Source organism: Zalophus californianus, chromosome 4 (assembly GCF_009762305.2).
Source record: "Zalophus californianus isolate mZalCal1 chromosome 4, mZalCal1.pri.v2, whole genome shotgun sequence".
In the NCBI taxonomy this organism is placed as follows: domain Eukaryota; kingdom Metazoa; phylum Chordata; class Mammalia; order Carnivora; family Otariidae; genus Zalophus; species Zalophus californianus.
The window spans coordinates 12,115,257-12,130,226 of NC_045598.1; the positions used below are offsets into that span (position 1 = coordinate 12,115,257).

Below are 14,970 nucleotides of genomic sequence, written 5' to 3' on the forward strand. Positions count from 1 at the left end.
GCTGCTGGCGGGGCAGCTTGACCACCTGGGGGATGCGGCTGGCTTCACTCTGTTGACGAGTTCTGTGTCATCTGCTGATGACATTTCCAGGGCAGGCAGGCGACTTCTCAGAGTCCCCATGTCCTCCTCCAGAGCCTAGCCCAATGCCTGACAGACCTCTTGCCCGGGGAACCCAGACTGCCACAGCAGGCAGAATGGCTGGGTTCGGAGAAATGACCTGCTAGGATGGCCTTGCCAAGAGGCAGTGTGGTATGGGGACCAGGGCTGGGTTCTGGCACCAGAGACCTGGGCTGCGATGTGCATCTGGCACTTTCTAGCTATATAAGCTTAAAAAAGTCACTTTCCCTCTCTGAGCCCCTCTCCTGCTGTGGAAAACGGAAGCTGTTCAGAGGGCAGAATGAGATAGCAGGTGCTCAGTGGAAGCCGGTTGCTTTCTTTAGCTCCTGGTGCTGGGCTGGAAGCTTCATAAAAGCAGGGGGCTCGGGACGCCTGGGTGGCTCAGTCGGTTAGGCGTCTGCCTTCGGCTCAGGTCATGATCCCAGGGCCCTGGCATCGCGTCCCACATCGGGCTCCTTGCTTGGCGGGGAGCCTGCTTCTCCCTCTGCCTCTGCTTCTCCCCCTGCTTGTGCTTGCACTCTCTCTCTCTCTGACAAATAAATAAAATCTTAAAAAAAAAGTAGGGGGCTCAGAGACCCCCTTGCCAGATTAGTCCCCTCATTTATATTGCTCATGGTGCTGGGCTTTGAAGAGGCTCCACCTTCTGAGCCATCTGGGAAGGAGCTGCACCTGCCGCTCCACCCATCGCCTCAATGGGCTTCCTCCCAAACCACGGAGGATGTGGAAGGCCCTGCCGTCTGCTGGGGTTACCTTTGGGGAAGTGGCTCTCACTGTGTGGTCCTCTGAGTGGTCTGTGGGTTGGGCTCCAGTCACCTGTGGGTCAGAACCCATCAAGGAATTTTCCTTGCAAAGTGGCTGCTTGCTCCCTTGGGGGCCCCCGAGAAGGACATAAAATATGCCTGGTCCAAGTGGCAAAAGGTTTGACAAGTCACTAGTATGAACCTGTTTATTCTGGAGCATTGCCTTACTTCTCAGTTTCTCCAGTTTCACTAGATTTTTGCAACAAAAGCGGGTTTTCTCATCTAGTAACAAACCCCTTGACAAGATGATGGCTGTCTAGACACATAAAGTGGGGTTTCAGCAATTTGTCTCGCAGTCTCCTGGGCAAGGAAGAGAAGGGCCAGAGAGAATTTGGGCGTTGGGGTCGGTGTGACATGAGAAATGAGTGCTGGTGGTCCTGGTGAAAAACCATCCTCTGGATGGGAGGTCCCCCGCTCTGGCCAAGCAGGTGAGACACATCCCAGGTCATCAGGTGCAGGGGGCTGGGACCCGAAGGCCTGGGTGGTCCTTGTGGCACGGAGCGGGCCTTGCATGCCGTAGGGATTTGAGACAAATCAGCTGAATTGCAATTCTGGAGCATTCGCTCTACTGCAGGCTAGATGCTTTCCCGTTTGTCTTTATTTTTTTGAAGATTAATATGTGAAGTATTTAAAATTTTTTTCAGCTTTTTTGAGGTATAAAGGATTCTCTTCCCTGAGTTCACACATCTATCAGCTCACATATTTACTTTTTTTGTGGGGGGTGAGAACTCACATTTATTCTCATTTGGAATTGAACCACAATTCTGAGCAGTAAATGTTATTAATTACCATTTTATAGACAGGAAAACAGAGGCGCAGCGGTTCAAGTTGCCCAAAGACCAGGGTTAGGTCTTCTAAGAAGACCTAAGAAGAGATGGCTGGGTCCCATCTCAGAGGAACTCGAGGAATTCCACAGTATTACTTTTGTGAATAAAGGCACATCATGTGGACACGGTTCAGACGTAGCACAGAAGTAGCATAAGCATAAGGGACAAAATACTATCTTTCTCTGCTCAGGTCTGAAGTTTTTATTGGGAAAGTCTTTGTGACTGTTGAAATGGAACGTTTGCCTGCAATCCAGGGAAAGGTGAAATAAGCAGTAAGTGCAGCTGTGGGTGGATCCCATTTGGCCTCAGTTGGAGACGGGGTGAGAATGGCCGGCAGTGACGGATCTGACAGGTGCGGAAGCAGATCTGCGGTTGGCAACTCCCAGGACCGGACACTGCCTCATCCCCAGAATGGGCGGCACAGAGCTTGTTTCCTGAGCCATGACGTTATTGGCGAGAAAACCCGTCTTTATCTACCCATTGAGGCATGAGAGGCAAAGTCAAATCATGCGTGGATCCAGGACTGTGACCTTCCTGGGGCCGACAGAGGTGGACGGGGTGTGAGTGGGCGTGGAAGGTGTGGGGGTTGCTGGGGCTCTCTCGGTTCCCGCTTCTCAACTGAAGCCCCGCGGCACCTGGGGACGGGGTACTGCGTGCTCGTCCAGGGGTGGTCAAGAATTTGAGATGCGATACTTCAGGGCGAAGACTCTGTTCTGAATTTCTAGTAATTCAGTGTCTGTTCCTTTTTAATTTGGCAACTTGGGCTCCTTGGTGGCAGGGAACACATCTTGCTCAACTCTACCCCCAGCGCCTCACCTCTTGTTAATGCTGGAGACAAGTGCTTTTGAGCTGTCCCTTTTCAAAAAAGCCAGAAACGCTCATTAAGTTTCATCCTGGGTGAGTCAGGCATTTTTCTTGGCCGCCTGCCTCACGATGCAAGGAGCCTTTGTTTTCCGGCCGATCTCACTGCTGTGGGTGAAAGAGCAGCCTTGGAGTGTTCTCGAGTGAGAGGTCGGTCCACCGGGCGGCCACAGCAGGGCGGTTACCGTGCACCTGCACCCAGAGCACCGAACCCGGGGTTCAAGAGGCTCAGGCGGAATTTAAATCACACACACAGGTAGATCTTTATTTTTTTTAATTTTTTTATTTTAAAGACTTATTTATTTGACAGAGAAAGACAGCGAGAGAGGGAACACAAGCAGGGGCAGAGGGAGAAGCAGGCCTCCCGCCGAGCCGGGAGCCCAATGTGGGGCTCCATCCCAAGACCCCAGGACCACGACCTGAGCCCAAAGAGCCCAAGGACTGAGCCACCCAGGTGCCCCAGGTAGATCTTTATTAGCACCGAAGGGGCCCTTCTATATTGTGTGGTAAAAAAAAAAAGGCTGCTGTTATTCACAATAGCTAAAACACGTGGGTGTCGATGGATGAATCCACAAAATGTGGTATCTACACACAATGGAGTAGTCTTCAGCCTTAGAAAGTTCTGGAGCACCTGGCTGGCTCAGTTGGTGGGACATGCGACTCTTGATCTTGGGGTTGTAGATTTGAGCCCCATGTTAGGTGTAGAGATTTTTTTTTCTTTTTAGAGAAAGCATGCACGCGGGGGGTGGGGGTGGGGAGGGCGGGGAGGGGCAGAAGGAGAGGGAGCGAGAGAATCTCCAGTAAGCTCCCTGCTCAGCAGAGCCCAACACGGGGCTTGATCCCATGACCTGAGCCGAAGGAAATCAAGAGTCAGATGCTTATCGGACTGAGCCACCCAGGCGCCCCTTAAAAATAAAACCTTAAAAAAAAAAGTTTTTTTTTTTAGGCTACAACACGGATGAACCATGAGAACTTTATGCCAAGTGAAGTGTTAACAAAGACAAAATACTGTGTGATTCCACTCGCAGGAGGGCGAGTCATCAAAGTCTCAGAAACAGAAAGCGGAAGGGTGGTGGCTGGGGTGGGGAGTTCTTTCAGGAGGACGAGTTTTGCAGGATGCAGAGTTCTAGACAGTGGTGGTGGTTGCGCAACGATGTGAATGTACCTAATGCCGCTGAACGGTGCACTTAACAAGGGTTAAGCACGTAAATTTTGTTATGTGTATGTGACCACAATAGAAAAGAGGAAAAATGGAAAGTGGACCGGTTATATCACACCGTTTTTTTTTTTTTAACATTTTATTTAAGATTTATTTGAGAGCAAGCGAGGGAGCGTGTGTGCTGGGGGAGGAGCAGAGGAAGGGAGGGAGAGAATCCCAAGCCGACTCCATGCTCAGCCCAACAGGGGGCTCGATCTCACGACCCTGAGATCATGACCTGAGTCGGATGCTTAAACCGACTGAGCCACCTAGGTGCCCCATATCACACCCTGATCTTGAAGGGAAAGCTTTCTGTATGCCCGTTTGTCATGACACAAAGGTCTGGAAGGAAATACAACTGTCAGCGGGGGGTGGGGTGTGGGACTCGGGGTGTGGAGGGCCTTTCACTTCCACCCCGACACAATCTTGCACCGTCTGGCTTCTCAGAGAGCGTTGCCGCCTGGGCAGCCGTGTCGGGAAGCCGTGCTTGCCGGGAGAGGCCCCTGGAGGTCAGCCGTGTAACTCGAGGTCACAGCTGACCCGGTCATTGCTCTGTGCGGGAGGCGGCTAACCTCGCCTTGGCGAGATACGATGACTTGGCAAGACATGGCTTTAATTCTGATCCGGGAGGCTGCTAACACTTTGTGAGCACGCAGAGCAAGGGCCGGGTGCTCCTGCGGTGATAGGGGAGGCGGACAGTCACCACCCTCCCCGTACAGACCGGCAAACGGAGAGGCTAAGAGGGGAAGGAGCCTGCCCAAGGGCGTCTAGCCGGGGAGGGGCGAAGGGAACAGGCCCCCGAGGCCATGCCTGTCCAGCCCCGCCTTGGGCTCAGTGCAGGAGCCCCCGCCCCTCTCCAAGGACAAGGACACTTCCTTCTGGCACCTGTGCATTCCTCTTCAGCCAGTAAGAGCAACAGGCTTACTTTTTTGTTAATAAAGTAGAATAACATTTATTTCTTAAAATTTTTATTATACATGTTGTATTCATGGAAAATCAAGACCTCTGAAGGGACTCGAATTAGATATAAGGTGTGTCCAGCCGAGCTGGCTGTCATGCTTGGCGTGGGAACAGTTACACTGATGCTTTCTTCCCCTTATAGGTGGCCATCATTTTCTTGATTTCAGCAATAGCTTTGCCTGGATTCAGCCCCTTGAGAGAAGAGAAAAGAATCGATATCACGGGGTAAGCGAGACCGAATGAAGAACCCAGGGCCTTGGGCAAACTCCCCCAGCGGGAACAGGGTCAAAGCAAGGTGGAGGCAAACCACGTCCTTCCAAAGCCAGGGGCTCAGGCTCAGGGCTCTCCCGTTTCCACCTGCACATCCACCTGCGGCTGGCGAGAGCCCAGCCCAGGGCTGACCCCCCGAGGGCTGTGTGCTGAAAACGCACACACATCTGGGAGGGGGCAGCTTTTCCACGGCCACGGCCAGTGTCCCAACCAGTTAGCGGCCCCCGAGCCCTTACACGTTCCCACGGGCACACGTGAGCCCTCACGGGTGACGGGGAGCGAGCCTAAGCGCCATCAGCAGTCTGACTGGCCGGCCACGCCGCTTCTGCAGGAGGCGCCATGACTAGGCCCCGCGTGGGAGGGAGACACGTGAAGATGTGGCAAAACGAGACAAGGACTCCTCCAAGGTTAGAAGAGAGTCCCCCCGTTTTAGCAGGACAACTCTAACCCTGACACTGAAGTGTGTGGAAAGAGGCCCAGAAGATGGGTCGTGAAGACGCTGAGCAGGAAGCGACGTCTGTCACTTCTAACACCCAGGAACCGGCCAAGGATACGTGGCCATGCCCCCTCAGTGGCAAGAAATCAAGGGCCCTGAGTTTGTTTGCGTATGCACCGTCAACAAGCATGCAGACTGAGGAAATAAAGGAGGAAGGTGGCATTTATAACAACTTTCTCCCTGGTGCCAAGTGCCCGGCTCTGCCACCTGGCCCTGCCCAAGTACTCCCCCCCAGGCCCGGCCCCGGGACCCCCCTGCCCACACCGACTCTCCAGGGCCTGATGCTCTCTGGTTGGCCCCGGCCCCCCATGTTGGGCTATGGAGCTGGCCCAGGGAACTAAGATGCCTTTCGCGGACACCCACGGGCTGCTATGGAACACCGTGACCTGGATGCTCCAGATGACGTGGACTTCTCTCAAGCCATCTACTTTCCCTCACTCCAGGTACTGTCTATACTTGTGACTGCCTTGTCCCACTCAACCAAGAAACTTTTGTCCATTCAACTCTACTGCCAAAAAAAGCACTTCCATAGTGGAGGAAAAAGTGTGGAAAGAAAGAAAGAAACAAGAGATTTTCAGAGAGAAAGAAAGGGAGACAGGACACTCTTCAAAGACTGATATGGGTCTCCAAAGTAAATTAAGGGGAAAAGGCAGCGTGCACCGGAACAGGACCCGTGTGCATTTGTGGGCAGTGGGAAACCTCTGGAAGGGCCTCCGCGGTGCCCCTGCCCGGCCCCGTTTACGCAGGACTTAGTGGCGTGCACCTCATCTGAGGCAGCAGGAAGAGACCGCTCTGGGAGGCGGGGGGCCTGCTTTCCCAGCCCTGCCTTGTCCCCACAGCGACTTCTGCAAGTCGCTGGCTGCCCCCCTCCCCCAACTCCTGCCCAGGGCTCAGCTTCCCCGGCTGTGAAAGGGACCCTGCCAGCTCACAGTCTGGGCCTCGTCTCGTCCCACAGGTCACTGAGCGCCTCCATTCCTGTCTCCTGCAAAGGCGCCTGCCCGGGGAACGCACCTCAGAAGCCCAGGCAGCGCTTTCGGAGAAACATGGCGGGCCGGCCTACCCTTGGAACTGCCGTCTCTGACAGCCTCCTAGGCCAGACCCCGGTCTGTGGGCCCATTTACTGAGCGCTCACTGTGTGCCAGGAGCTGTTCTCAGCACATCAGTGGCTTAACCTGCCCCACAAGTTAGAGGTCCCGGGGGGCAGAGCCTGGGGGCAGGCTGGAACCTCTGCTCTCCCTCGCCTGGGGGCCCCCGCCAGGCCCCACTGCTGCCAGACCATGAGAAGTACCGTGGTAGCGACGGGCGTCCCTGGAAACAGTGTCAGCAAAAAAGTAGGGAATGACCCAGTCTCGATTTCCTGTTTCAGCTGTGCTATCTCCCCCCACCCCTTTTTAAAAACTGCCAACTGGTTACCCTAGAGTTTTCCATCTTGCTGCCTGCTTCCTCGCTGCCTCTTTCAGGGACCCTGCTCTGCACAGTCTCCGCTGGAAGGCCCTGGCTGCTCCCTGCCCGCTGACTGGACCAGGGCTGGCACTTGACCAGCGGGCAGCCAGTCCACAGCGGGCCATCCTCCTGGGACGCGGGCTGCCACGGACAGGCTGACAGAAGACAGGCAGGTGGCAGGAGCCGAAGGTCAGGGCGAGCGCAGGAAGCGGGAGGATGAGCAGGAAGCGGGAGTGAAAGCAAGGTGAGCAGGAGCCCTGAGATGGATGGAAGCCGTGGAGAAAGAAGGGGCTGGCTGCGAGAGCATAGCACGTTGGCAGCAACGTTGCAAGCCGGAGACCCTGTGACACAGAGCGGGAATCCAGTCCCCACAGCTACCCGCCTTCTGCTGCCTTTCCTCCTGCAGCTCCTGCCGAGTCAGGTAGAGCAGAGGTTCCTGTTCGTGGATTCCCGGGGCATCCCCGACTCCCTCAGGCCCGTGTGCGCCCTGCAAGTAAACCTTTCCCCCGAGGGGGAGGGGCTGAGCCAGTCTGGTCCTTGCAGCCAGGGGCCAGCTAGCCGGCAAGCTTGCCCGGAAGGGACAGCGGTCTCTGGTCGCTCCCCAGGAGCCCAGGAGGCAGGGTGGGGGGGGGGGCACATACCTTGGGGCAGGTCCTGGTGCAGTTCATGATGGTGTGGCAGCGATAGAGGGAGAAGGGGTCCTGCAGCTTGGCCAGGCGCTCCTCTGTGAAGTCGTCTCTCGAGTCGATCATCCAGCGGTAGGCCTGGGGAGCCGGGGGGCTGATGAGCCGTGCTGGCAACATAACAAAGCCCCGGGGGAGCAGCAGAAAGGGAGTCCCTCAGCTTAGAGGCCTGTCTCTGCTCTGTAGTTCTTGCCACCTTTCAAGGAGAGGGCCCTCCTCTAGAACTCCTCTCAACTAACGCCCCACCACCCCCGCCCTGGAGCGCACCGCACCTGGTACCCTGGTGCTTCATTACACGTAATTAGGTATCGTTTCGTTATCTCAAGGTGCTCGGTGGCTTCCTGCCCAGTTTATGAGTGAGGGAAGGCAGGGACCATATCACATGACTCTGTCCTCAGAGCACCAACCCACGGTCTCCCAGCAGACTGATGACTTAGGAGATATGTCCGGACATAGTATGTTCCACGGATGGACTCTTGGTCAGCCTGCCCTGGAGCCTGGTGCAAGCCGGCTGAAGGCAGCTGACCGCCTGAGCACCAGCTGCTCGCAGTGAAGCGGAGGGGGCTCCGTGCCCCACCAAGTCAGCGTGGGGGCAGAGGCCAACTGTGAATGCGCCTCGTCATTCGATCTTGCGTGTGGATGGAAATCAATACTGCTAAGCGCTCACACAGCACGTAGCTTCCCTTTTTGTGGGATGATGAGAAATGAGAACTTGTTTTTTGAAATTGGGAATCTGTGAAAAGCACTGACCACAGATTTAAAAAGTACAGCTTTCTGGGAACAAAGGCAGTTTCTCTGCAGTGAACTATACACATACGGTGACGGGCTCTGAAAGGCAGTGCTGTCTTCTTGCCAAGTAACCCTTAAACCCAGGACTCCAGGCTTTCATTAGCCTGGAAACCAGTTCCAGCCTTAGAGCTGGGAAGCTGCCCCTTGACGAAATTTCTCTCCCCTGCTTGCAGGTCAGAAATCCCCGTGCGAGGGAGCTGGGCGGCCACCCGACAGTTGCGGTCTGGGGAGAGTGGGCAAGTGGGTAGGCAAGAGCCAGCTGCACCTGGGATATGTTTTAAACACCTGCAAGGCCTATTTTGCCAAAAAGCACGCGAGGGGTGGCCCTCACCACACAGAAATGAGATATTTTGCAGATGAAGATTTACTGAAAGCCAAGTGAGCACAATGCAGCCAACTGCCCTGTTTGTAATGGATGCCCTTTGGAACATCTGGTTTCCAACAATATACTGTCCTCTCGGACTTCATTTTTTTTTAAACAAGATGTATATATTTATTTATTTGAGGGAGGTGGGGAGGGGCAGAGGGAGGGGGAGAGAAGCAGGCTCCACACTGAGCGTGGAACCCGACACAGGGCTGGCTCTCGGGACCCTGAGACCACCTGAGCCGAAACCAAGTGTCAGCCACTCAGTGGACTGCGCCAGCCAGGTGCCCCTGGATGCCTCAGTTTGAAGCTTTTCGGGCAGTGAGGGAGCACCTTACCTGCATAAGAACCGCAGGCCCCAGGTACTTGTCTCCATTCCACCAGTAGCTAGGGCAGCTGGTGCTGCAGCACGCACAGAGGATGCACTCGTACAGCCCGTCCTGTGCGGAGGGGAAGGACGGTCACATCTCCAGCTGACTGAGCATGTTGTCTGGGCTCAGTGCACGAACAAAGCGCCTACTTGCATGTGAGTTTTCTTGGCAAAGTCTTAGGGGCGGCTTGCAGAGATTTATCAGATTCATAAAAAAGGTCTTGGAATCGAAATGTATGTGTTTGCTGGGTTAGAATCCAGAGTTCTTAAGTCCAAGCACTTCTCCTCTAATAGACAATAACCTCTCAGTTATCTAAAAAACAAAAACAAAAACAAAAAACCCTACAAAAAACCAACCAACCCACCCCAAACACCTTACTGCCTAGAATGCACTCTAGGAGAAATGAGGAAGGACCTGCATGCTGGGGCATCCAGGAGTCTACCCCAGCCTCTGCCCGGGCTGGCAACGGGGACATCATCCTAAATAAGCCCCATGCCGTACTCACTTTCCCTCATTTGATCATTACAACAATCCTATGGCATGAGGACTACTAGCGTCGCAGAGAGGTCAGGTCATTGGTCCAGGGTCACACAGCTGCAAGTAGCCACGGCTGGGATGGGACCCCAGGCAGTCCGACTCTGGAATGCCCGCCTGCACTTGAACCCTGCCCTGCTGACTCAATCTGTCCCCCCAGTTCTAACAAACTGGACTTTCTGATTTTGCGAAAAACAGAAACGGTTAAAAGCAGCAAGACAGAAGGGCACACTGACAGCTGACTGTAACAGATGACACAGAATTGACAGTCATGATTCTAACAGTGAGTCTTCAAGAAAATCTATGTTCAGTTCAGAGAGCAGATGGGAGTGCAAACTGCCTCATGGGTCTAGAAAGCATAGGGTGATGGTCATATTCTTTGATCCACTTATAGAAAAACCTATTAACAAGAAAAGGAACTCAAATTTTTGGCTAGAACTTTAAACATAAAGATGTTTAACCAGCCTTATTTGTAACACTGAGCAACTGGAAATAATTTCATTTGTCCAACAGTAGGTGGAATGGTTAAATAATACACAGTGCATTCAACTCAGGTAGCTGAAAGCAACGTCTAAGCAAATACTTATGAAGAATTCTTTTTTTCTTATGAAAAATTCTTAAGAACATGGGAAAATGGGGCGCCTGGGTGACTCAGTTGTTAAGCGTCTGCCTTCAGCTCAGGTCATGATCCCAGGGTCCTGGGATCGAGACCTGCCTCGGGCTCCCTGCTCGGCGGGAAGCCTGCTTCTCCCTCTCCCACTCCCCCTGCTTGTGTTCCATCTCTCACTGTGTCTCTGTCAAATAAATAAAATCTTAAAAAAAAAAAAAACAAACATGGGAAAATGCGCACAATAACGTAAGTGAAGGCGGGATACAAAAGCATATTTACATTTTGATCCCAGCTACAAAAAATGTAATGCAGCACATAAAAGAAAAAACAAAAGTAGCTGTCAATGGACATTATCCTTGGGTGCTGGAATATTACAGATTATTTATATTTAAAAATAGTTATCTGTATTTTCCAATTACCCACAGTGAGCATGCCTTTTAAAACCGTGAGAAAAAGTTATGTTCAGTGTATTTTTTTAAATGTTTTATTTATTCATGAGAGTCAGAGAGAGAGAGAGAGAGGCAGAAGCAGGCTCCCCATTGAGCAGGGAGCCTGATGTGGGACTCGATCTCAGGACCCTGTGATCATGACCTGAGCCAAATGCAGACGCTTAACCATCTGAGCCACCCAGGTGCCCCTCAGAGTATTAATTTAAGGAAGTGAAAAATGCTTAACAAATTTTTGGTATTTTATTTAAATGTGTAAACTTGGTTATCTAGAAAACACAGTCAGGGGGGCCCTTCATGCCCTCCTACTAGTGCATCAAGGAGGTAGTTCCTAGCTGGGGGCTTGCCTAAGGGAGGAATGCAGGAGGGTGAGATGGCCAGAGAGACCGGAAACCAGGTCCAATCAGGACCCCCTCCCCCCACCACCCCAGTCAGGAATGCGGGGCAGAGCCTTGTCCAGAGAACAAGAACTCCTGACCCGAGAGAGAGCTGTCTGCACTGAATTACATCACTCCGCGAAGAGCGCTGTGTATTCACATGAGGACTCTCCTTAAAGTTCTACAGAAGAGGAGAGGGCCTCAACGTTCTCCAAGACTTCTAAAAGGTACAGTGCATTTACTCAGCCACGTGCCTAATACATTTTGATTAATAACCAGCACCAGGGCCTCGGGATTCAGAAAGGAGTAAGACTCGGCCGCCGTCCTGGACGTGTGCTCAGCCTGCTCGAGAGGCGCTGGTCAGGGATGCTCTTTGGGCAAGTGCCGAATCGGAGGACCGCGTGACGTGCCGACTGTGACACAGCACACGTCCTTGGTCCCGTGCAGACATGCTGTCAGGACCCAGCTGCTGGGTTCCTTTCCCACCGTCCCTCTCCACAAGGACACTGAATATGCAGGGAGTGCAGGTGTAAATCAGAGGCTTCTCAGGGGGAAGAGTGCCAGAGAAGGAGACTGAAAACTTGAAAATGACCCCTTCACTGTAAGATGTCACAGCCTGGACACTGGAACGCCAAGAGAGTGACAGGGCCATCACCGCCCCCCCCCCCCCCCCAGCAGTCCCCAGACACTCGGTGTTAGGAAAGAACAGCAAGGTTCCAGTCCCCTTTTGGCTGCCACCTGTAATACAGGGGGGGAGCATGACTGCCAGGGGCCGGAATGTGTCTGATGTGCCCACACCGTTAAAGAGCAGCTTTGACAGAGCTGTCACCTTAGCAAGACTCCATCATCTGCATACCGGTTTCCTCTGAAACATTCTGCAACATGGTAATCATCTGCCCTTCCAGGCAGGGCAGATGTGCTCTGGATCCTTGGTGCACTGTGGGCCCCTTGTGGGATCACACTACCCCCTGGCCCTGAGAGGATGGGTGCCCAGCCCTGGGACAGATGCTCTTGCAGTTCCTTTCCCGAATATGCTCCATAATGGTCTGCAGCGTCTGATGCTGCTACCCCCGCCCCATCCCCTCACGCCGCGCTTCCCGGCAAGCATCTTTGCAACACAATTCCTCAAAGCAAGACAATAAATGGGGACTAATGACCAGTTTCTCACGATCTTCTATGGACTGCAGATACTGCTGCTTGCCCTCCTGGGATTCATCCTTCTTCTTCAGATAAGGTTCAATGGATTTGTACTGAGCGTAGAAGTTGCTCAAGTCCTGAGGTTAAGAGGAAGAAGAAAAGAAGGATCAGATTCCACCATCGCTCCCTAGCCTTCTTATTCACCCCATTTCTTGGACACTGCCCACTTCCCCATCCCACACCAGCAGAAGTCTGACTCTCTTCCCTCAGCGTTGATCCAGCAAGGATGACAGAAAGAGAAACGGTCAGAGTGTTAATCGCGGCTGGGAAATCTCTCCTTCACCCACTTGGGTAACCCTCCAATCCCGCAGCCACGTCAGTGAAGGTGCTAAGACACGGGGAGGCAGAGATTAAAGTACAATATGTTACAACTGTTGCCTTCCCCACCGGTCTTTTCCACATGAATTCTTTGTAGTTATGGCCAAATTCTTGATTCTGGGGCTGTTCCAACTCTAAAATCCGATGCCCTGTTATTCCCAAACAATCCTCCCCAATGAGCGGCTGGAGAATCTTCTAGGCATGTTTATCTTGACCAAATTCCTTAATTAAACCCAGGAAAAAAGCCTGCCCTAGAGAATAACATATATCTCCCTCACACACGCACCTCTTCCCTTCTCCCTGGAAGATAAAAAAAGGGGGTGGGGAGAGTGGCAGAGAGAAGGGGATGGGAGAGGGTAGGGAGGCAGAAACTCACGGGAACAAGATCCTTTATCACATACATATGCGGAAGAGGGTAGATTTTTGAGACTTTGGTGAGGTTGGTGTCGATCCTTCGGGTGCAGGCCAGAGTGTTGCCTCCGTTGATGTTCATGGCACAAGAGCCACAGATGCCTGAGAGAGAACATATTTAACACTTCCTCACCCAGGTTCTGGCAGTCCAGCTTCAAACTCTTTTTCTAGAATGTCATTCCCCTACCATCAGGAGCAGCACCGACATGGAATACACCTGTGGCAGAGGTGCCCCGTTGCGGTTTTCCTTCTCCTCCGTCTTCCTGCCTAGATCTAATGACTGTAGTTCCAAATGCCATTTTGTGACCGTGAGGCAACAGGGGTTGGAATCTACATGCTACAGCCGGTGCTGGAGACAGAAGGGGCCTAGGGCACTGTGGGCATCATGGAGTTCCCACACGGGTCCTAGCGCCATGCTTCATGCATTTTCAGAAGTAAATTAGCATACCAACCCCCAACCCTTTTCAAAAAAGATTTTATTTATTTATCTGACAGAGACATAGCGAGAGAGGGAACACAAGCAGAGGGGAGTGGGAGAGGGAGAAGCAGGCTTCCCGCGGAGCAGGGAGCCCGATGTGGGGCTCGATCCCAGGACCTTGAGATCATGACCTGAGCCGAAGGCAGTCACTTAACGACTGAGCCACCCAGGCGCCCCATCCCCAACCCTTTTTTAAAAAGCCCGTTATTTGAAATCAAACTGTGACAGACAGAGCCCAAAAGCAAATCAACACTGTGCTGGTCATCTTCCAGCTGAGGCCTGGACATGGATTATCCACATAGAACTCTTAACTCTGTTGTCTTCACTACAACTAGCAGCACAGTGGTTGCCCCTGGGACACAAAACCCACATTAACTGCCTGAGCATTGCCTTTCCAGGGAGAAGAATGAACTCATGTGAAAGCAAAGCAAACCAAGCAAAAACAAGGTGCTGACCAAGGACCCTGAAAATGACACGTTTCTTTGCCTGGACTCATTTGCTGTGTATGGAAATTTCCTAGGTATTTCAGAGTTTAAAGAGGACTATGCAATCTGAACCCACTTCTCTGAAGCTGTTTTTTTGAAGGTCATCAGGCCAGAGAAATGTGATTACTTGTGAAACCTGTATTGGGTTATCACTTTAGTAAGACCACGCCCTCTTCTTCTCCTGTAAATCCTTTTTTTTTTTTTTTTAAGATTTTATTTATTTGAGAGAGAGAGAGAGGGAGAACACAGAGAATGAGAGGGAGAAGCAGATGCCCCACTGAGCAGGGGGCCTGATGTGGGACTCAATCCCAGGACCCTGAGATCATGACCTGAGCCGAAGGCAGATGCTTAACTGACTGAGCCACCCAGGCACCCTCCTGTAAATCTTAGTAAGTATGTAAGAGAACACAAAGACCCATCATTAAGCAAATACCCCTTAAGTTTCCCAAGAGACTGAATGCTATCAATATATTTACGTGTGCCTGGCATCCAACCAGAGAAGTATGCTCTTATAAGAAATGGTATACTATTTAAAAAATAAATCCAATGAATCTTTGAAAAAGGCTCTCCTGGAAATTCTCTTAACAATCAATAAGGGAATAAAAAGGAGTGGCAATTAATATCATTCTGCCTCATACTTTTTAGTCCAGATGGATCACATCATATGTTCTTGGCTCTGAAAAAGTCTTACGGGGAAAGGTTACTGAAAAGCATCTATATTTCCTGTGTTGCCAGGACTTACATGGGGAAGGCTGGTACTTAATTACAGCAGAACGTTCCCCGAACAGCAGGACTCAGCCAGACTATCATAATATCTGTCAGCATTTGGTACAGTAAATCCCATCCTGTACGACAAGCTGAATCAAAGCAGATGTCTTAGGAGGAAGACTGAAATACTTGAAACGTACAGCAGAACACAGACAAGAGTGATGGGC

At 52.1% G+C, this 14,970-nt stretch overlaps 1 protein-coding gene across 1 annotated transcript in view; it reads right to left on the reverse strand.

The window, feature by feature from the left end:
• Positions 1–4,754: 4,754 nt before the first annotated feature.
• Positions 4,755–14,970, reverse strand: part of SDHB (succinate dehydrogenase complex iron sulfur subunit B) — a 29,309-nt gene continuing 19,093 nt past the window's right edge. The window contains exons 4-8 of the mRNA XM_027625132.2: positions 13,038–13,174; positions 12,304–12,420; positions 9,147–9,248; positions 7,614–7,736; positions 4,755–4,955 (exon numbers count right to left, since the gene is read on the reverse strand). Coding sequence (XP_027480933.1) covers positions 4,878–4,955; positions 7,614–7,736; positions 9,147–9,248; positions 12,304–12,420; positions 13,038–13,174 — 557 coding nt within the window. The 3' untranslated portion in view covers positions 4,755–4,877. The remainder of the gene's footprint in view (positions 4,956–7,613; positions 7,737–9,146; positions 9,249–12,303; positions 12,421–13,037; positions 13,175–14,970) is intronic.